Genomic DNA, 22,109 nt, shown 5'->3' with positions numbered 1-22,109 from the left:
TGAAAAAACATCTGAAAATAAAGATAAAAGTTGATAGTCTTACACAGACAGCGATGGCTTCTTATAATGTAAAGACTTCAGGATAAAGAGGCATAGATATGCATAAGAGATCACATCTACCCTACCTCTGCAGCCTTTATTGCAATTATTATGAGTTTCCGTGTGTGCCTAAAGGCATATTCTGACCAGCACCCACACACCTAGGGGAAGAATGCTATGCACAAACGCAAGAATTTATGAGGCAATGGGCACTTCTTGTATGTATTTGTGCTGTGATAAATTCAGGACTACTCCAGTTTCATATTGAATTTCATACTTACAGTATTCAATCTCTTGTTGTCTTTCTGACTTAGTAAGGGAGATAGATTGTAAAATATCTCCTCTATAGTGGCCAAAGTCATGACATATATTAAATGAAATGATTTATTATACTGGCCACAATATGTTATGACTGAAAGTGTCACTTTGTAATTAAAGTGTCAGAACAGCTGCTAAGATTTATAAGAGTGATATAATGAAATTATCATTCTAAGGTTTGTCTGTTTCTTGTAAATTTTGTCTGCCACTGGAATGTGCATTAGCCATGTGATATTTATAGCATGGGTTTTTCAAGCATAGTTTCAGGGATTAATGTATGAAAAATTAACGTATAAATCTTTGAAAATCAGATTAGTAGGATACAATAAGAATATTGTCAAACTAAGACTAACAGCCAGACTTCCCAATGCATTAATTTTATTTTGTGGGGCTCTGAAGACATACTGCAGGTTTAAATATGTTGCGCCTTACACATAACATTTGGATCTAGCTGCGTGCAGATTCATTTTGCCCAAGGGAGACTTCCTGTAGAGTGCAGGATAAAAGCACTGTGGATGTGGCAAAGTAGAGGAAAGGTGAGTTTGCAAATGGTGGTACTTACTGCTCACAGTGGTAACTTCAAAGTCACACATGTAAGTAAATTCAACCTGAGTCTCTTCCTTAAAGGTTTTCAAGCTCTACTCCAAACCATGTCTTCATGCAACTGAACACCTTCGATGTACCTGTAAAGATGATGTTCTATTTATGTCATTACTACGATATACTTCCAAATGCCTTTCAGGTGCTGAGGTTATTATTCACAATTTTTAAACACCACTTTTGGGATATTTTTGACCAATAAATAAAAGAAAATGAACAAGAGCTGGTCATTAAGATTCTGTTCCAAATGAGTAATTCCTCACATAAGTATCAACAGAGGAGCTGGTGTCTAAGCTCTTCCACTTCTGCTATAGAAATGTGGGGAAGGAGGCAACAGTCTGCATACAGATACCTGATAATGTCTGGAAAACAATAGTGCCTCAGAGACTGCTCTGGGCTGGAAAACAGCGTGTTGGATGAGTGTGACATTTACCTTGATGGATTCCAAGTTGGAACACCTCAGGGATATCCTCAAGACTTGAAAGGCACTGTGTATCTACAACCACCTCTCTTCTTGTTGATGTGGATGGTGACATCTGGAGAGATGAGTCCTACAGACAGATTCCTAATGACCTATTCAGTTGAATTTAGGAAGTTTTGCTCTATCTCACCAGGTGTCCAGCTGTCTTTACAGTAGGTGTCAGCCAGTCTGGCGGCATATTCTTCTAGACTGTTTCACTTGAAGTTGATCAAACACCTCCATTCCAGGAACTGAACTAAATCCTTACCTCACTCATAACACTTCCATGGAGTTACTACATACAGATTATCTAAATTCATGCATCTTATCTTTCCAGAAAAACAGCATCTTCCAGATGCAACCTATTGCTTTTTGTGATGTCACACAAAGACTTCATATTCTAAAAACAAACATTACAGGAGAATGTCAAAATAAAGCTGTTCTAAATTAAAATTTAGCAATTGATGAAATATTTTGCATAACTTTTTTTGTGTGTTTGTTTGTTTGTTCTGAAGCCAGATTGTGTAACTTAAAATATTTGAACAGATCTTTAAAAGAAATAAATTTCTTTTTAAATTAGATTTGGTCACTCCATACCAAAATCAACTTCAGTTTCAATACACTGAAAAACAAAAGAGGAAATTGAGACAGACCAAGATACATCTGGATACTTTAAATAAAACATGCAGACTTTTCATTTTCAAATGGCATTGTAGGCAACCTTTCAATAAACAAAGTATCACAAAGTGCTTAAATTTTTTAGATAAATCATATGCTTAGTGTAATTTTGGCTTGGAATTCTTGTGAGAAAATTAATTATATTTTCTTTTCATTTTGAACTACACTGATTTTTGTTTTGCAAGGATTTACTGAAGAAAGAAATAACTATTAATTACAATTATCCTCCAAGAACAAGGATCCTCTGTCTTCTCTATATTGTTGTATTATAGACTATTTATCCTTTCCCCATTTTAAATGGGTTCAAAAATTCCCCCTCTGTCCCCACACAATATGTGCAGTAGGACTAAGCAAGCTGAAAATGTAATAGTTTCAGGTTTTAAAAAGTGGTAATACAGCTACTTATTCCATCTCCTACTTTACCAAGATTTATACAGCAATTACAGATCTCTCAAAAATCCAATTATCTATCTATTTTCATGAATGTGACTTTTTTTATTTTTTTTTTTAAATAAACAATGTCTAGGCACAATTTTTCATGATACGATTAATGAAAAGTACCTATTTTCCTAAGTAATCAAACCCACCCCCAGCTTCACTATCAAAAATACACCTGTAGACACCACAACCAGGCATTTTTTTTCCATCAAAAATTCTTTTTTAATGCGATTTTTCAGCAACTGGAAAAATGTTTTGGTTAATAAAAGGCTTGAAACAAACAGTCAGCTGGATCATTAAAGGAAACAAACCCTCTGGAAAACTGCAATTTATTCATTTATTTTCCAGGTTTCTCAGGATTTTTTCCTCATCTTCAGCAAATGTTTTTAAAGTGGGCACAGTTTTTCTTTGGGGAAATAATTTGTTTGTTACAGATTCTCCTGCATATGTACCTACTACTAAGTGACGAAGTACACAATATGGTAACGTTTAACTATATATGTCCATATGCAAATGTACATGGGCTGCAGACTACCTTTACAGTAAATAGAAAGAAACATGTACTTACAGCGTGCAAAATATATCATCACAAAATAGACTCCTGAAAAGGTTACACAGATCACAACTAAAATTGTCCTTCTCACCATTGATTATGAAAACCTGGAGAAATATACACAGGTATGTACTCCTACAGTGACATATTTACTAATTTACTTGTTAATTTTTGAAAATGAAAATGATTATAGAAAATAAATATCCAAAATAAAAGGCATTCAACATTATTAATCTCTCTCTAAAAAAAAAAAAAATAATAAAAAAAAGACTATTTATATGAAGAATAGAATTCAGCCTGAAAACCTTCATCTGTTGTTCTCAGTGAGGAAACGACTTGAAATGAATCCAAGTATGAATTTCAGCTCAGCACTCTCTGAGATATCCTCTTCATTTCCATAGTCGTTGCATTCTGAAGTCATTGCATCTATGGTCTCCTTCAGTCAAAACTGGATATCATATTTTAAATTATTCTACTTTATATCTTCAGTGATAATCTTTCAGAAAGGGAAAAACATGCTTTGTGACATCTATTTGCTTATACATACAATATTGTTGAGGGTTTTTTTTTCTGTTTGCAGAAAATTTATTGTCCTGAGTTAGAAGGAAAGGCTACCTATCTCTTAATAATGTTTCTATTTCAAAAGAATCCCTGGAAACAAAATGATGATTACAGAACAAACTGATACGGCAAAAATCTACTGTCTCTGATTTGCCAATGCTTAGAAGCATATAGGCAACACAACTTGAATTTAAAAGTGAGAACATGTATCAAGACATTATAAAGATGGTTTCTATGAAACTGATGTAAAATTCATGATTCTTACAAGTCTTTTCCAACTTGGGATATTTTGTGATTCCATGATTCCAAACTCATCAGTACAGATGAAAAAAAATAAAAATAAAAATTAAAAAAAATGCATAGACATTTTTGTCATAAATGTCTTGGGAAATAAATCAGCATCTTATTCAGGGTTGTTTTTATTTCTGTTGCATTTAAGAAATGGTAAATGTTTCAGTGAAGCTGAATGCAAAACAGTGCCACACTGGTGGGCAGCACATGGCATCTTTGCTGGGATTAAGGACTGCCCAGGGTTATTCTAGTGAGGTAATGCATGGCTAAACACAAGGTGAAGTGCAAGGTTAGAATCCCTATTCTATCTATCTCACGCAGCTTCAGATGTCAGTGTATGAGCTGGGCACTTTCTCTTTTCTTTCTGTTAATGGGAAGAAGCTGGCACCTCCAAAAAGGGATTCAACTGAACTATCCTGGTCATATATTTGAGGTGAAATCTCATACTCATGAGATGTTTGCATTTCCTCTGAAGGAAGCTCAGGGTGACTAGATCAGGTTTGGACAGCTGAAATTAGGATTCCATTTGAAGTTGTATTCATTTATGTTTATTATTTACCATATCTGTGCTTGTGATATGTACAGTTTTGCTATTGACATGAAGAAGAGAAGCAAGTATACAAGAATTTTTCAGTTGAGTCAATATATGCATGTTAAGACTTAAAAGAGACTAGATTTACAGAAAAGAATAAATAAATAAGTTATTACTCAACATAAGAAACTTGAATATTTAAGATAAAGCTTGTAGTGTAGGAGGCATCTTACCAAATTTTACAGGTATATAATGTAGCTATTGTACAACTAAATTACATGAGATCCCATAATAATAAGTGGAAAGGAGTAAGTACTTCATCTACTTGATTTTAGCTATCTGAAATGCTTTAGGTTGAGATAATTTACAGTCTAAAATGTTGTTTGTTAATTCTTTGTAATGTAGTTATTGTTCTTCTTTTCTTTTTCCTACAGTTTCTCCAACATGAAGAGGCTTTGTGTGTCCTTGGAACAAGCTGCTTCATCTCTCTTGACTTCAGTTTTCTTAACTGTAAATGAAGGCAAAATATCTAATTATTTCAGCATACCAATACATAAAGTACAAGGGAAGGGAAGGGAAGAGAAGGGAAGGGAAGGGAAGGGAAGGGAAGGGAAGGGAAGGGAAGGGAAGGGAAGGGAAGGGAAGGGAAGGGAAGGGAAGGGAAGGGAAGGGAAGGGAAGGGAAGGGAAGGGAAGGGAAGGGAAGGATTTGCCCCTTTAGTACTCTAATAACCTATATTACAAAGCCTGTATGCTAAATACAGTCACAGAGCTCACATGCTTCTTTGAGTAGTTAAATTCTATCCACTAATCTTCTAACATGCAAGTTACGTGAGCAATTAAAAAAATCGGTAAAGAAAAGGTAATCCTTAAAGCAATTACCCTGCAAAACAACAGTAGTTCTGAATAGCAAGGCTGAAGTCTGATGCTTTCAAGCACTGAAAGAGAGAAAAGGAGCTTTCCCTGATGCAACAAAGACATTTCCAAAAAGTAGAGCAGAACTAATGCTTACTTCTAGCTCTGGGAAAACCCAAATTATCGACTTAGAAAACCTGAGCCATCACCCCAAACAGAAAAGATAGAAGAAAATGTTTTTAGGGATTTCTGAGCTTTCTATGTTTTCTCTGATGGAACCTTATATCAGCTCAAGGCAGAGTTTGGTTTAAAGCAGGATATACATAATGATCATCACAAAATATTCAAATACAGAGCCTTCAAGATGTAATTTGTAGCAAGGGTTTGAAGTCTAAATCTCTTTTCACTGCTGCTTGCTTATTGGTCTTTTGAGAGTGGTGTTAGGATTAGCCAGATGCAAATTGTTAGTAACTTTCATGCTGTAGCCCCACATGCTGTACTTTTCACATGGTATTCTCATCACTCCTCAATAATGAAGCTGTCTGTTTATGCTGGTACACACATATATGGCGTGACAGTATCCACATGAAAAGAGTCCTAACTAACAGTAATGTTACTTTTGTCCTTTGTGATTGGAAGTCCAAACTCAACCTAAATTTGATTGAATTTAACACTAGATCACACTAAAATTTACTAACATTTGAAGATTTTCTTCTATCAAAACCTTCATGATATCTGACACTGAATTTATTTTTAAAATGTAGTAATCCACTGCCAGCCCAAGTGTCTCTAAATGCCCAGTTCTAAGATGTAAGGAATGGTAAAGTTCTCTTTAGGAAGACTCTCTGAAGTCTGCTTCTCCCACCTTCCCAGTGAATTGCCAAATCACTGCTCTCAGAACTCAGTCAGTCCTTCACAATTACTGAAATTGGCCTTTTCCATCAAGACTTCTGATTACCACAAAGAACTTGCCTTATCCACAAAACCATACTTCAACAAATAGACCTTAATGCCAAATTCTCTCACATGTGGCTAGTCACAAGGTTAATTTAAACATTCTGGATACAAGAACCTCTTACTTACTTACCAGAAATATTGAACATATTTCTTCTTAAACACAATTGTGTAGTTTTCCTTAGTGTCTTAATACTCTGCATCACTGATGCATCACTTCTCATACAATTTATTTTTGGTGTTTTCTACATGGACATTCTTTGGCTTAAGAAGAATAAAGGACTTTCAAGAATATACATTTCTTCCAAGTTTCCTTCCATGAACATAAGGTCTCCCAGAACCTGTGAGTGGTGCAGAGGTGTTTACTACATCAGTGTGAATCACCTGAATGTAATCTGTTTTGTTGGCCAAGAAATTTCTTTCTCTCACACCACTCTTAGGTTTTTTCTTTGTCTTCTGAAAAGTTGTAAACATTTCATTTGAAAAATAAAGCCAGAACCTTTATGTATTAATTACTTCAAGATATTTGCATTTGAATATGAAGATGTAGATGTATTTATCATATTGTAATATGTATTCATCATATTGTAATATGTATTCTAGTGGTTCCAGAGTCTCCACCTTGGAGATCTTTGAAAGCCAGCATAGTCCCTGGCAACCTGCTCTGGGTGTCCCTGCTAGATCAAGGAATGGACCAGATGAACCTAGACGTCCCTTCCAATCTCAGCCATTTTTTGATTCTACAATCCTATGGTAATATTTGTGCTGCTCTGCAGTACAGACCTCAAACAGGCTAGAGAAATATGTTCTAAACATATCACAGGCCTCAGTGGACCAGAATTTAAGCTGTTTTTGTTTTAAAAGTGGTCAAACAAAAGGACTGTGTTGTGCAGTGTCTTGTTTTCACAATAGGCCATGGTAGATGCACAGTGGGTCTGGAAACAAGCCTGAAGAAACACTTCTGTGGATTGATCCCCCATCCTTAGACAATTCAAAGGATTCTGAGGTCAGAGATGGTGTCTTTGCACTTGCCTTGATAAGCCTTTCTTCCTGAATTTCATCAGTTTTTGAGTGCATGAAAATTTTCACCAAAACAGGATGTAGCAGAATAACTAAGACTGACATGAAGAAAAATCACTTTTACCAGGTTTTTACGTACTACATTCTAATAGCAAAGAATAAAGAGAAATCTGATCAATCATTCCCAGTTCACCTTTTCTTTTTTTAACTCACAGGTATCAGCTTTTATCAGAAGCACTGTACACTACTTTGGAAGGACTCTTTATTTTCCCAGATGCCTAATGTCTTACCAAGACATTTTGTTCTTTATTCAGCAAGTTTGAAGCACAAGAAACAACTATTTGCATTGAAGTGAAATTGAACGTCAAGGTCTTATATATATATTTAGTTAACTGTGGATTAGTTAATGAAGTTCTACAGAGAAAGTCAAATTCAGTACAGTTTGATTCTTCATTAGTGATTATTTGGACAGGGGATAGAAATCAGAGACTACATCTTATATGTGAGTCTTTTTTTTCAGCTGGGCCTTTGAGTACTGTCAGAGATTTGTGGAAGGTTAATAAGATATTTTTTATAACTCTAAACAATGTGTGTCTTTTTACTTTATATTTGTATATTGTAGAGATGTTTAAATTAATAGATTTGTAAGCAGAGCTGTTATAATTGCCTGCTTTATTGTCTGCATTATCTCTTTGCAGTGTTCTGGGGCTGAAGAACCATACCATCTTCTCTGCTCTGCAGGACAGGGAAAGCAGAGGGGGGCTGTTCTGCAGACTGGTAAGGCAGCTCGTTCTCACCCATTGTGAAACAGGGGTCCCCTTCTTGAAAGTATTACAGCAGATGCATGGGGAATGGGGAGCAGGCTGGGAGGTTAGGGAACATCCATTTTCCACAGCTTCTCAATTGGTGGCTTTTGTTTCCATGTCTACTGCAAATTGTAGTCTCAGTCAGCTCCAGGCAAAGCAAAAGCTGTGGACTTTCAGAATTCAATTAAAAAAAAAACAAAACAAAACAAACAAAAAAAAACAACTTGTGATTTTTAGGAGTTTTCTGAAATAGCTGAAGGTCTACTCAGCCCATCTGCTCTTGAAGCCCAAAGGAGATAAAGCTTACCCCGGGTTAAGGCAGGATTGAAAGGGAAAAGCCCAAATGTAACAAATGAGATTAATTTCTTCTGTATGTATTTTCTCCACTAGAACTAGTCACATTTATCACATTTACAGCACTTTTTCATTTTAAAAGCTATTACATATTTTGTATATTATATGAAAAGTCCACTATCTATTTCCATCTGAAAAGTATTGATTTACACTGGCAGATTTCTGGAACACACTAAAATAGCTGTAACATTTTCCTCTCTGCTTTACATATTCAGTGAAACTTTTTTATTAGTCTATGAAAGGGACTAATTTATAAATAAAATAAAATTTTTAAACAAAGAGAAAAAGATGCATGTGATATACTTAACTAATGCATAGGTCTCCCTACTGTCTGCACAGAAAGGCAAGGCTTAATGAAATCCCAATTAAGCTCAGCTCAAGAGCTTATACAAATGGCTTAGCCTCAGAAGGACCCAAATGGTTTGTACAAACATACTTGTCCTGGTTGATTCACTCCTTCCTTTTTCAAATGTAGTTTTTGACACTGCATAGCCATGCTTGCTTTATCACTAGGAGCAGCTGAGACCTGCTTTGTACTAAATCTCACTCTCACTTTTTTAATATAAAATTTGATGTTCTGTTTCCCAAAACACATTCTCACACAAAAACATCTTCTAGGAGCTTTTATTACTGTCCTGTATCTCCACAGAGATGGATAAATGGAGCAGGACAGGTCCATGAGAAGGACCTGAGGGCATTCAGGAATGGAGAAACACTTATAGACACTGCTGCTTCTGAAGAGGAGCTACTTAAGTGGGCAACCCCATAGGAAGGTTCCCCCAAGCCAACGCGCAGACTTAAGTTTATCGAGAGGTTAGTGGAAAGAAGAAGGAAGATTATACACTCACTAAAAAACTAAGACTGTGCAGCTGCTATCAACACAGCAGGGGGTACCTGCGATGAGGAGTAAGGATTCAGGTTGACAATAAAAGTATGTTAGTCTAAGTGCCCTGATAGAGAGAAATGACTGGCCTTGTTTCTCCTCGAGCTGTTTCCACTGCTAGTTTTGCATCAGCTGGAGTCCTTGTCTGACCCCTCAGAAGGACAAATTCCCTTGGAAAATAAGCAGAATGTGGATAGCTTTTCATCAGACTGCTGAAAAACTTTCTGTACTTTCAGCACCAGTGAGCTGTTAGATGAAACAGGGAATTCCTGAACCACTATACTATTATCCACCCAATTATATCTGGGCACTACTAGTATTCTATCAAGGTGAAATGCATGTATCAGCTGCACAGTAGTAAAAAATTGTGATACTTTTCCTCTAAAAAGCATTCAGACTCACCAAAATTTCCACTCTGCTCCAGAAAACCAAAACCCAGGCTGTCTTCAGCAAAGAGCCAAATAGAAGTGAAGTATAAGCAGAGTGGAACAAAAGTATAGAAAGTATTGCTTCAGCATCTCCCTTAGCTGCTGTCTTGTCATCAAGACTGATGGGCATCAGATAGGTTTTGTGTAGCCTGCAGCAAAGATCTAAATTGTACAGATCAATACGTTAGTTGCCTTGCTTTGGATGGCAGATCTGCTATTCCTTTTGTTATATTTCTACACATTGGCTCTACCACTCATTGTTTTCAGACCAGTGGCTGGTGTGCACACTGTCTCTAGGTCTCCCAGTATCTGATCAAAAATACCATAGCTACTCTGTTCATTGCATGAGAGCTCATTATGAGGGAGATAGACTAGATGATCTTTACAGGTCCCTTTCAACTCAAATGATTCTGTAATTATATGATTCTGTAATAAAAACACTGATCCTATAAAACTAAGTGGTTCAATGATGTTAAAAATGGGCAGACTAACTTCATGCTAGCAGGCTTTGTAACCAATGAGATATCATCTGTCCACACCTTTCTGTTTCTGTTAGAACATGAACTTGTGTTTCTCATCTTTGCATATAGCACAAAAGCAACAACATTATAACACTGGCTCAGTCTTCTCTGAGCAATTCATCAATGTTGAGACTAGGGATTCAAGCATGGAGCAGGTTAATGTTGTGATCAGTAAGGGGGTTGATTCAGTAATGCAGTGATTGCTCTTGGTAAAATTATGCCATAATAATTTTAGCCTAGGAAGCCAATTACATACATGAATTTTTCTGCAAGGGTTCAGGGCAAAGGCTGGCACAGGGTGGCAGAAGTGCTTCAACTTGCTGCACATGCCAAGCTTTACTGAACTTTGTCCACACTGAATTTCAAATTAGGGACCGACATCCCACTCATGACTGAATACACCTGCAGGTATATCCATCATATTATCAGCTGTGCTGAGAGGATATTAGGTATGCTGCTCCTGAGTTAAAAGTTGATTACTTACAGGGCTCAGAATCATTTTTCAGCCTGGGGCCATGCTCCTTTCATACATCTAAATGGGAGTTTAAGTCTTATTTCCAGATATCATACCAAAAAAAGTTGTGAGCGTATTTATCTTCAGCTAAAAAGTATGTGGGAGTTCCTAGCCTGCTCAATAAAGAGCCAAATGCTCACATTCTAATGAGAAACGTGATTTCTTCTCACCTAAAACAAAATTAAAAGAAAAAAAAAAAAAAAAAAAAAAAAAAAAGGTTATAGATTGAAAGTTACTATTTTCCTTTTCATTGCATAAACTCTGAATACTTGGCTCTTTCATGGTTCTCATTGCTAGATAGGGCTCTTCATGGTAGTACCTATGACATGCTCAAATATCACCGTTCTGCTTCCACCGCTGTTCTCCCTCTTCTGGGGGCCAGGAGCCAGATTTGGCTCATGGATAAGCCACCAAAAATACCGTTAGCTCCATCTGGAACTTGGGACATGGAAAGGGAAGAAAAACCAATGCTTAGTCCTTCTACATGAATTACAAGCTCAGCAGGAGCTCAGGCAGATGTCTCAAACACAGTGCCTCGTGTAGTGCATAAGGATGCTGATGCTGAACAACAGCGAGTAGCAAGTAAGGATCAGAGAGCATAATTTAAGCCTACTGGTTTGTTGAGTTGAATTTCCTGGCTGGATAATAGCCTATCTTTCCTTACATTTGTCAGTACTCTCTCATTGTCAAAAGGTCCTTGTACTCATCCATCTCAAATAGCCATGTATTATTTTTCTACTTTTCTCTATACAGAATTTTTTCTCTCTATTGAAACTGGGCAGCACAAACTCTCTCTCTGTTTATCCATCCTTTCTTTCTAAATTTATACTTGATTTTTAAAATAATTTCAATTAAAAGCATTTTTCCATTTTCCCAGATCTTTTCTCTGTTTTACATAGACAATTAAACCTCTAAAAAAAAACACAGAATTCCTAAAAATCATTAAGAAATTATACGGAAACATCTTCACCGTACCATCCAGGTGCTAGAAGTTTTAAAAACCCATTGATATTACCTGAAACTTTGATTGCTTCATTATCAGAAGACTAAAATTGAAATTTCCAGTAGCATCTTCTAAATGTGAGTTAACTCTGGTCATGAGTTATTTTTGCACTGTGTGTAATTTGATTTGTTCTTTTTCTTTTGCTCATAATTACATCAGAAAATCATGAGTGCTGTCAATGTAAACAATTTAGTTCAGCAAATGCAATGATGCTGAAAAACCAATCCTAAAACCACAAGAAAAATAGCATGTGTATGTCAGAAAGATATCTCACTATTCTGTATCTGTGATGGTTTTCTTATCTGTAATTACTGACAACTCTATAAAACACTTAAGAACTTTGTAATGAAAGCACATCTTAGATCTTAAATATTGCTACACTGAAATCAGTCCTTCAGGCGATCCAGTTGCAAATTTTCGTGTGGAGTTAAAGTTCAGAGACAGGAGGTAGAGCCCCATGCTAAATTGTTCCTGGAGTTCTCCTCTACAGAACCCAATTTTAATGTGACTTGTGGTCATTTTTATTCTTGAATCAGATAAACTTGGAAAGGGCCAACAAATAATAAACTTGGAAAGGGCCAACAAATAATAGTATGTTTTGGGGATAGAGGAAGTGGTCTGCTACAGGGATGCTGATCTTGTGGAAAACGTAGCATTTGTCAGCCTTGAATAAAAAAGTCTTGACTCATACTCAGATGTTGGGACTCAGATGCGAGAATGAGGTTTCAGTGCATGCAACATGATGGTGTTTATCCATTGGCAAAATTCAAGACAGAGTTCTCAGTCTAAAGTCTAACTTCATCTGATACAAAAACTTCAGTTAAAAATAAATGATGGTTCTGTTAGAGTTCTCTCAGAGGTATGGGTTGAATTTTGGGTGGTCATTTGTGCAGCCAGGAGTTGTACTCAGTGTCTAGTGTGGGTCCCTTCCAGCTCAGGATATTCCAGAATTCTATGATGATGGGCTGAAGGAATAGAAAGTCTTATGTGATATTATTAATGATGAGAATTTGGCCTGGATGCAGCACATGAGGTGTGACTATCTCATGTTTTGGTGACTCTACAGTCACACAGGAGAACAGGAACATGTATTGTCTTACTTACGGTTGCTTATAGATGGAAAGGTTGAATTTCCAAATGCAATCTGAATCACTGACAGTTAATTAAAGGAAGCCTCTGCTCACCAGTAGGTCAAGAAGGGCAGCATATGCTTCTCATCAGTCACATTTCTCATTCAGAGCTTCTCATTCATACGGTTTCACAGGAGATTCCTCTGTTAACCAGCTGCTTCAGAAATGTGTCATATGACAAACGTCAAGACTTGTATTCTTTTTTTTTTTTTAACATTGAACATAAAATCCCCATTGAATATAAACTTAAGATATTGAATATATTTTTGTGTAAGGCTGCCTGCTTAAATATATATTCAAGTGCTATTCTGGTTTCCTCTGAGGCTTTGCCTCAAGCCTTTCTTAATCCCATAGCTTTTCACTGAAAATTAGAAAACATAGATCCTTATCCTCTGAGATGGCCCTCTTCTCATGTGTAGCAGTTTTGCACTAGCTTCCACAGGAAGAACACTAAATGAAATAGATTGCTAAAGTTTCCCAAACAGCCAGGAAAAAGGAAAACAGAATAAATCAAGCAAGCAGCATTTTCACGATGAAATCTGTTTTTACAAGCCTAGCATGGAAACCAGAAGAATCAGACAAACAACAGTAAGCATCAGCCTGTGGTTAGAACTATTTCTGAAAACACAGTTCCTTTCCCCTTGCTCTTTCTGCTCCAAGAGCCCCCATCACAGGCACCGGCACTCAGAGATAATCTCCCTGAATATCTGAGGCGTAGAAGCCAACTGGATTAAAGCACCTCGTGCTCCTCAGCATGGTCATGTGATGACCTGCTGATCCCAGCAAAAGGCATCGTTTCCCAGCAGAGCTCTCACTTATTTCCCTAGATGTTGTTTCTGCCTTCCTGAGATTCTCTGTAGTCATTATTCTTGTAGGAAAAAAAAAAAAAAAAAAGAAAGAAAGAAAAAGAGAGATTAAAGCAACTGCAACAACAACAACAAAACTCCAGCAGTTTTAGTGGTAACAATGATAGCTAAAGAAAACTGCATAATTTAAGTGCAGTTTGCCCACAAGTAAACCAACAGCTGTCCCTGCTTCAAGGGTCATTTCAAAGTAGGTATAACTTCTAATGGTTTTCATATAGGTCCACTATTGCAGATCAGACTTTCACAGAAGAAGAAAAAGAGGTGAGATGTCTGGAGTAATATACTGAGCAAAGCACATAGACATTATTTCCTTAACAGTTTTTCACTTTGTAGTTACTTGTTGCTGGTCTGGTAATGTCAGCTCAAGCCGAAATACAGAAAAGACAAAGACAAATAATTTATCATGTCCCCATCCCATGTGCACACTAATAGTCATTTTCTCATCTTTATGCTCACTGTCCTTACTTTAACTGATCAGATTTTCTGGATCTTTTTTAAACAATAATTTACACAAAAGCATATTATCCAACAATGATGCTGAATAGACAACTGCTGATCCCATGTCCTGATTTTAATCTTACTTCTCCAATTGCAACAAGAAAGCAATCATGTGCTAGGCAGAAGATTAAAATTTTGCTATAAATGCCTTCATTTTGAAACCTGTAGGGGGTGGGAAAAGAAGTCAGTTGGCTTTCATCCACAACATGTGATAATCAGATTAATCACATAAGTGTATTCTGTGCGTAAATGCATCCAGGGTAGGAATGGGGAAGGACATTGGAGGGTGCACAGTAGCAGAAGTCAGCAGTGAAGCATTCCCAGTGGGGTGGAGAAGTTTCTTTCACACTCAGGTCATTGGAGCAGTCAGAGAGAACTCTCCATGCACTGAAGCGTAACGCTGGTGCTCCCCTGCTGCTCTGTTAGGATGTTTCTGTTTACCATGGGCTTACTGCTGGTCATCCTTCAGCCATCCATTGGGCAGTTCCCCAGAGTCTGTGCGAACACACAGAGCTTGCTGAGGAAGGAGTGCTGTCCTCCCTGGGATGGAGATGGGTCCCCTTGTGGGGAGCGTTCCAACAGAGGAACCTGCCAGCGCATCCTTCTCTCTCAGGCTCCTCTGGGACCACAGTTCCCTTTCTCAGGAGTGGATGACAGAGAGGACTGGCCTTCTGTGTTTTACAACCGGACATGCAGATGCAGAGGCAATTTCATGGGGTTCAACTGTGGGGAGTGCAAGTTTGGCTTCTCGGGACAAAACTGCACTGAAAGACGACTGAGAACAAGAAGAAACATCTTCCAGCTCACCATAAGTGAGAAGAACAAGTTCCTTGCCTACCTTAACCTAGCAAAGAACATCCCCAGCAAGGACTATGTCATTGCTACTGGCACATATGCTCAGATGAACAACGGCTCCAACCCCATGTTCAAAAATATCAACGTGTATGATCTCTTTGTCTGGATGCATTATTATGCCTCTCGAGACACACTCTTAGGTGGCTCCAATGTGTGGAGGGACATCGATTTTGCCCATGAAGCCCCTGGTTTTCTGCCTTGGCATCGTGCTTTTCTGCTGCTGTGGGAACGTGAGATACAGAAGATAGCGGGCGATGAGAACTTCACCATCCCCTACTGGGACTGGCGAGATGCAAAGGACTGTGCAATCTGCACTGATGAATACATGGGTGGCCAACACCCCACCAACCCTAATTTACTGAGCCCAGCATCGTTTTTCTCCTCATGGCAGGTAAGGACAGGCAAAGGGATGAAGGCAAGGGGAGGATAAGAGGAAAGGGAAGAACCAGGGAAAGGGAAAAGCTGATCATGCCCAAACTATCTAACCTGACTTTAAGTACTTAAGTGAGGTGCACTATCTGGAGTGAAAGCAAACTGCTTTCCAGATTTTATGTGGATCTTCATTTAGAGTATTCATTCATCTCTCTGTCTCTGCTTTGACAGTAGAACATAGTTTAATTATGAATAAAAGTCACTCTACAGGAAGGAAAGTCAGACCTTTGTTTCCAAGCATGAGCTTTAGCAGGCTGAACAGGCTGTTGTGTGCTGGAGCAGCCAGTTGAGTTAAAGAAATTTTTATGTATGCAAATAGCTAGCACACAATCACTGCAAAATTGTTGGTGTCTGAATGAAGTAAAAGGTTCTAAGATGACCTACTCCTCTCTCACTGACTTTCTACATCAAGAGTTAAAACTATCCAATTAGTCTTGTCTGCTTTCAACATAAATAAGCAAATAAATAAGTAAATAATCCTTAGAGCGTGGAAGAAACATCTGTGCTGTTCATCTCAGTAGTTCTAAAGCAAAACAAGAAGTGAACTTTGTTACTCAGAGGAAATAAGTAAGTTCAAAAGCTATCTTTTCCACTTAAAACCACTATGAGTTGGTGTATAAACCAAGATTACATATTTACCTAGGTGATACAGTCTCATATGGTCAAACTATACTGTGCTGTTCTAACACTGAGAGTTTCTAGAGTTTATTTGGCTCTTGCTTGTTATTATCACAGTGCCTAAAATACGGTGGCAGAGGTCTATTGGCTTCCACAGACATACTCCATCATGACAATAACAACAGTCCCTTCTGGCACTGAAGTCTATGATTATGTTGGTGTAAATCTAGCTCTGTTCTTTTTAATTCTGTACCAACAACCCAAATGAAGATTGAGCAGTGTTAGTGATTTAATGGACAGTGAAAGAGATACAAGCCAGCAACTTGCTGACATTCTGGCCTTTACAAAACAATGCCTAACTGGGGTTACTGGGATGGTTTTCTGTATTTAGTCTTGAATTTTGCTTGCTAAATAATGTAGTCTATGTCTAGTCCTTTAAACTCAAGCATTCTCATCTACAACCGCAGACCTATTTTAGGACATTCTCTGGTATAAATTTTGTATGTATTGTATAAATACATATATATGTAAATATATGTGCTGTTAGACGTATGCATATATTTATATTTAGTTGCTCCCCACACAGACATTTTTCAGGGACTGTCTGTGGGTCATTGTTTGTATGAAGTTACACTGTTCGAGAATCAAAGATGTGTTTTGTTTTAAGCACAGATACAGATTATTTCATACTGTTTCATCTGATTTTGGGTTTGGGGCAAGGAAATTGACTTAAGGGATCCATGTGGGTCCCTTCCAATTTGAGATACTCTGTGATTCTGTAATTTGGTCTCAGTGCCCAGGAACATTCCTGGCCACATATATTTTAGCCATAGACATAAATAGAGTCAAAAAACATGTATTTTGATCTCATTTGTAAAGATTACCCTGATTTCTAGTATAGCGAATCAAGATGAACTCAACTAACTAAATTGGATTGCATTACCAAAATGAAGTAGATCTGATCCTGTTCTGTGCCCAACTAAATAAAGAGTTACAGGAAATGGTACAAGTGTTAACATGGAATAAGTGAAACTAAAATTGAGCTGGCTATATTTGTCAAGTGGAGCTTTCAGTGTAATGTACCGGATGAGATAACCAAAGCAGTAGGAGGTAGGTTGTATAAAGGAATCAGCAAGCTGCTAGCAATGTTTTCTAAAAGCCCCGGAGGGATCGGATAGTTAGATTTAGCTCTCTTTTTCAAAGATATTATTAACCATATCAAAATTCTTAGAACTTCTCCATCTTAGTGGCAAGTACCCAGACGCTTTACCAGTCACAGTGAATGTGTTTAAGAACTCAGTAGTCAGTTTATGACTTCTCATTTAAAGTTACTGTCATAGATATATTCTGGAAACAAACACATTTTATGAAATCAGTGGCTTTTAAAACACATATCTTTTATAGACACAGCAATGAATATTGTTCTATACTTAAAACACATTCCATGTCAGTGTCTATGAGTAAAAACACCTGAGTTTTTCAATGAAGCTTTCCAAGTCATTTCTGAAAGTAAATGTTTATCAAATATATTTTCAGTCACTCCTGAAAATGTTATACTTTCCAAAATAGATTCCAGTTACCAAAATAGCACAGTTTTAAATTCAAAGGGGGTTATTCAACTTTAACGTCCCCTATCAGCTGCCTTATCTAGGAAAAAATGACCAAGATTGAACAGAGTGGCATTTTAAGTCAGTGAGCTTGGGGCGAAGATAAAAAACTAACTGATTTTTCTTTACTGGCAGTGAATCCAAGTTTTAACATTAGCTGATGGTGGAATAACTTAGTTGATACAGTGGCTTTAAGTAGCAAAAAATAAGAGATTAGAATCTTAGTCCAGAAAATTGAAAGGGAATAAATACAGCCTTAGCTTCAACCAGAAAGCATAGATCTGTTGCAGAATATGTTGATTATCTATGCTCTGTAGATAAACAAGAAGAGGATTTAAAAAGAGAGAAGGAGAAGAGGAAGATACAGAAATGTGAAGGAATTTAGGCTTTTAATAAGCATACAGATTAAAAAGAAGGCAAGAGAAATCTCTTGAATAACAAGTCTGTAATGTAGTGTCCTTTTACAATATTAAGTTATTAAGTCTCTTTCGAAAGCAGAACAAAACAATGTCTGCTACAGGAGGAAAGGAGGAAATTCTGCTCAAGATACAGTTATGGGTTTATTTTAAAAAGGCAAAGTGTCTATTTGCAGAACAGCATCTTTTTTTTTTTTTTTTTTTTTAATCCCTAAAGAAAGGAGAAAATAGTTTATTCCATTCAGAAGTTGCCATGGCAACATGGACACCCATGAATACATGCTGAAAGTCTTGCTTTCTCCTTACTTTTATTTGGCATGCTGCTGTTACCACTTAGCTGAGTGAATTATCAGTCCACATTTTCTTCATGTTTACCACCTAAGTGAAACTTTTGATACCTGCCTCTGTTTTTACCAGTAAGCCTATCAGGGATCTTTAGTGATTTTGTTTGCTTCTTTCATGGTTCAGAGTGGGTAGAAAGGATTTTCCTATGCTTTTAGCTGTTTGCTTTTGATGATCCAAATGTTGCGTTTAGATTTATTTAGGACTGCATGGCACCTTTATCAAGTTTTATAATTCCATACAATTTATCAGAAGGCAAGGTGGGAAATGCAGCTTTTCCATGATGTTCTGAGAGTTTTTTGTTTTACTGTTCATTTCTATAATTATTCAAGTTAATGAATTTGCTAAAGAAATAATTATGATGCCTTGCATAAAGAGCAATGGGTGAAATTCTGTTCTCCCCTTCACCAGAGATAACTTGAAGAAATTACTGAAGTCAATGGAGCTACAAATGTAAATATAAATAAATAAATACCTAAATAAACTTTAAAAGCCTTCTGCAATTAAAAGCAGAATATTTCTGCTGGGATTTAATATCAGAGTTCTGGGGTTCCCCCCATGTACTGGACAAGCAATGAGGAAAATAAAGCAGAAGGATATAAATGCTGTTTTATGTTTGTAATTATGCAACCAGGCTACACCACTGACTTCACCTTCCATCTCTTGAACTTTCCTAAAAGAGTTATTTGTGAGAAGCAATTGCATAGCATGGAGGGCTGCCTACTCTCAGCTGTGGTGGTGCAAGCCTGGAGCCAATTATTTGATGCAAGCACTAAGAATTTCCCTCAGCACTTCTTTCTGTATAGCCCTGCAGAACTACAAATGGAAAGTTACTACAAATGGGAAATAAATTCCGAAAATACAAAGTGGATACAAGTCTCTTGAACTAATAATGGCAGTACTTTATATCCATTACCTGGAAATAAGACTTGATAGGAAATAATTTATGTTATTCAGGCACTGTTACTTAATTCTAAGCACAGCTTATCATGGGGCTGTGCTGCTAGTTGAAGAATCGGAGGGAATAATTTGAATCACTGTTTTCTGTCCACCTTTAAGAATGGAATTCATAGAATGGCTTAGGTTGGAGGGGACCATAAAAATCAGCACTTCCATCCCCCTTGCCACATGCTAACTGTCAGCCACTGGATCATTCTGCCCTGAATCATTCAGCCTAGCCTAGAATGCTTCCAAAGATGGGGCAGCGTGTTCCAGAGCCTCACCATTCTCTGAGTAAAAAATTTCTTCCTAACATCTAATTTAAATCTACCTTCCCTCTTGTTCCATCACTTTTGGACTGTGGGACTGTGTAAAAAGTCAATTCCCCTCTTGTTTGTAAGCTCCCTTTAAGTACTGGAAGGCCACAATGAGGTCTCACACAACCTTCTCTTCTCCAAGACAAACAGGCCCAACTCCCTCAACCTTTCTTCATAGGAGAGGTGCTCCAGTCCTTTGTTCATCCTCATGTCCTCCTCTGGACCCACTCCAACATCTCCACATTCCTCCTGTACTGGACACCCAAGACTTGGACACAATACTCTAGCTGATGGTCTTTTGATGCAACCCAGGATGCAGTTGGCCTTCTGGGCTGTAAGAACATGCTGGCTCATGTCTAGCTCTTCGTCCATCAGGAGCCCTAAGTCCATCTCCACAGAATTGCTCACTATGAGTGTACTCACCCTGACTGTACTGGGATGCCCCACCCCAAATGCAACACTTGGCCTTGTTCATAGAATCATAGAATCATAGAATTACACAGGTTGGAAAAGACCTTGAAGATCATCAAGTCCAACTGCAGCCTAACCATAGTACCCTAACTCTAACAGTCCTCTGCTAAATCATATCCCTGAGTACCACATCCAAACAGCTCTTAAACACATCCAGGGATGGCGATTCAACCACCTCCCTGGGGAGCCTATTCCAGTACCTAACTACCCTTTCTGTAAAGAAGTTCTTCCTAATATCCAACCTGAACTTGCCCTGGCGCAACTTGAGGCCATTTCCCCTCGTCCTGTCACTTGTCACTAGTGAGAAGAGACCTGGCCCACTCTCATTGTAAGAACCTTTCAGGTACTGGAAGAGGGCGATAAGGTCTCCCCTCAGCCTCCTTTTCCACAGACTAAACAGCCCCAGCTTCCTTAGCCTCTCCTCGTAGGGCTGATTCTCCAGGCCCTCATTGTTAAACCTCATTAGATATTTTAGATATTTGTGTTCCCATTTTTCAGACATGTCTAGGTTGTTTCCTGCTTCATCATCCTGATTTCTTATGCTGGAGGATGGAAAGCTCTTGGGCTCTCAGAAATGCATCCTTAGGGTGCTGCCAGGTATAGTAAGCTTCTTTGTCCCAGTGTAATCTTCCAGGCAATTTCATCCAACAACTCCTTATACAGCCTGAATTTCACTCTCCTGAATTTCAGGGTCTTGATTCCATTCTTTGCCAGGCCTGTGTTCCTCGAGATCACAGATTTGACCAGGACATGGTCACTGCAGCCCAGGCTACCTCCAGTTTTAATATCTTTAAAAATCTCTTCCACATTGCTGAGCAACAGGTCCAGCAGTGCTTCACCTCTTGTCAGTCTGTCCAGTACTTGAACTAGAAAGTTATCATCTATGGACCAATTCTTCTATCTTTATCAGCAGTACATACCCTCTCCCCATCAAATCTAGTTTAAAGCCATGTCAGTGAGCCCACACAGCTCCTGGGGCAAAATTATTTTCCCCAGAGACCCAGGTTGACCCCATTGGTAGCCATCAAGCTAGGTGTCAAGCAAACTGTCCCATGGAGAGTGCCATTCCTGCAGTGGCATCAGCCTCTTAGCTGCTTATTTATCAAATGGGTTTTCCTGGTCCAATCAGTATCCCTCAGAGCCACTGAAAGGTTAGAGAAAAATGCCATCTGTACCCTCTCTCCATCCACTGACTGCTCGAGCCCCCCGAGGTCCCTTTTGATAGCCCCCAGGCTTCCCTCTTAAGGGATAATAATCAGAGGTGCAAACCAGACTAGGGAATCTCCTAGCAATGTCCCTTACCCAGGCCCTGGGGAGGCAGCAAACCTCCCAGGAGCTAGGGTCTGTCCAATAGATGGGGCCCTCTGTTCCTCTCAAAATCGGGTCACCCATGACTATTGCCCTGCTTTCCTTTTTGGTGGAGAAAGTCTTGAGGCATGGAGTCAGCTTCCTCACCCTTGACAACATCCTGCGTGGACCTTCCTCTGCATTCTCACTTATCCATTCCTCGAGTTCCAGACCCTCAAACCTCTGGTAAAAAATAACAAATAGAAAACACGAACACCACAAGCCAACAATTGTTAAGCCAGCCATGGCAAGTGCAGCCAGTAGGGCTTCCTCTGCCTTTCAGTGTCATTGTAATCTGAAAGTAACTCTACCAGATCATGAGGTTGGACACTGGGAAGTAGTCAGCTCTTCTCTAGTGTGTTTTCTCAGTTTCTCTAGCATTTATTTTTCTGTTATGTAGTAAGAAAATGACTGCAAAGATGGTGAAGGGTCTAGAGGGGAAGACATTCAAGGATTGGCTAAGG

At 38.2% G+C, this 22,109-nt stretch overlaps 1 protein-coding gene across 1 annotated transcript in view; it reads left to right on the top strand.

The window, feature by feature from the left end:
- Window positions 1-14,728: 14,728 nt before the first annotated feature.
- The window catches only part of TYR (tyrosinase), a 50,262-nt gene continuing 42,881 nt past the window's right edge, over window positions 14,729-22,109 (top strand). Inside the window, exon 1 of the mRNA XM_072355053.1 lies at window positions 14,729-15,547. Coding sequence (XP_072211154.1) covers window positions 14,729-15,547 — 819 coding nt within the window. The remainder of the gene's footprint in view (window positions 15,548-22,109) is intronic.

This window comes from Excalfactoria chinensis, chromosome 1 (genome assembly GCF_039878825.1).
Source record: "Excalfactoria chinensis isolate bCotChi1 chromosome 1, bCotChi1.hap2, whole genome shotgun sequence".
Classification (NCBI taxonomy): Eukaryota; Metazoa; Chordata; class Aves; order Galliformes; family Phasianidae; genus Excalfactoria; species Excalfactoria chinensis.
Note: the sequence above shows the minus strand (reverse complement) of the source record. Positions and strands in the feature narration are given on the sequence as shown.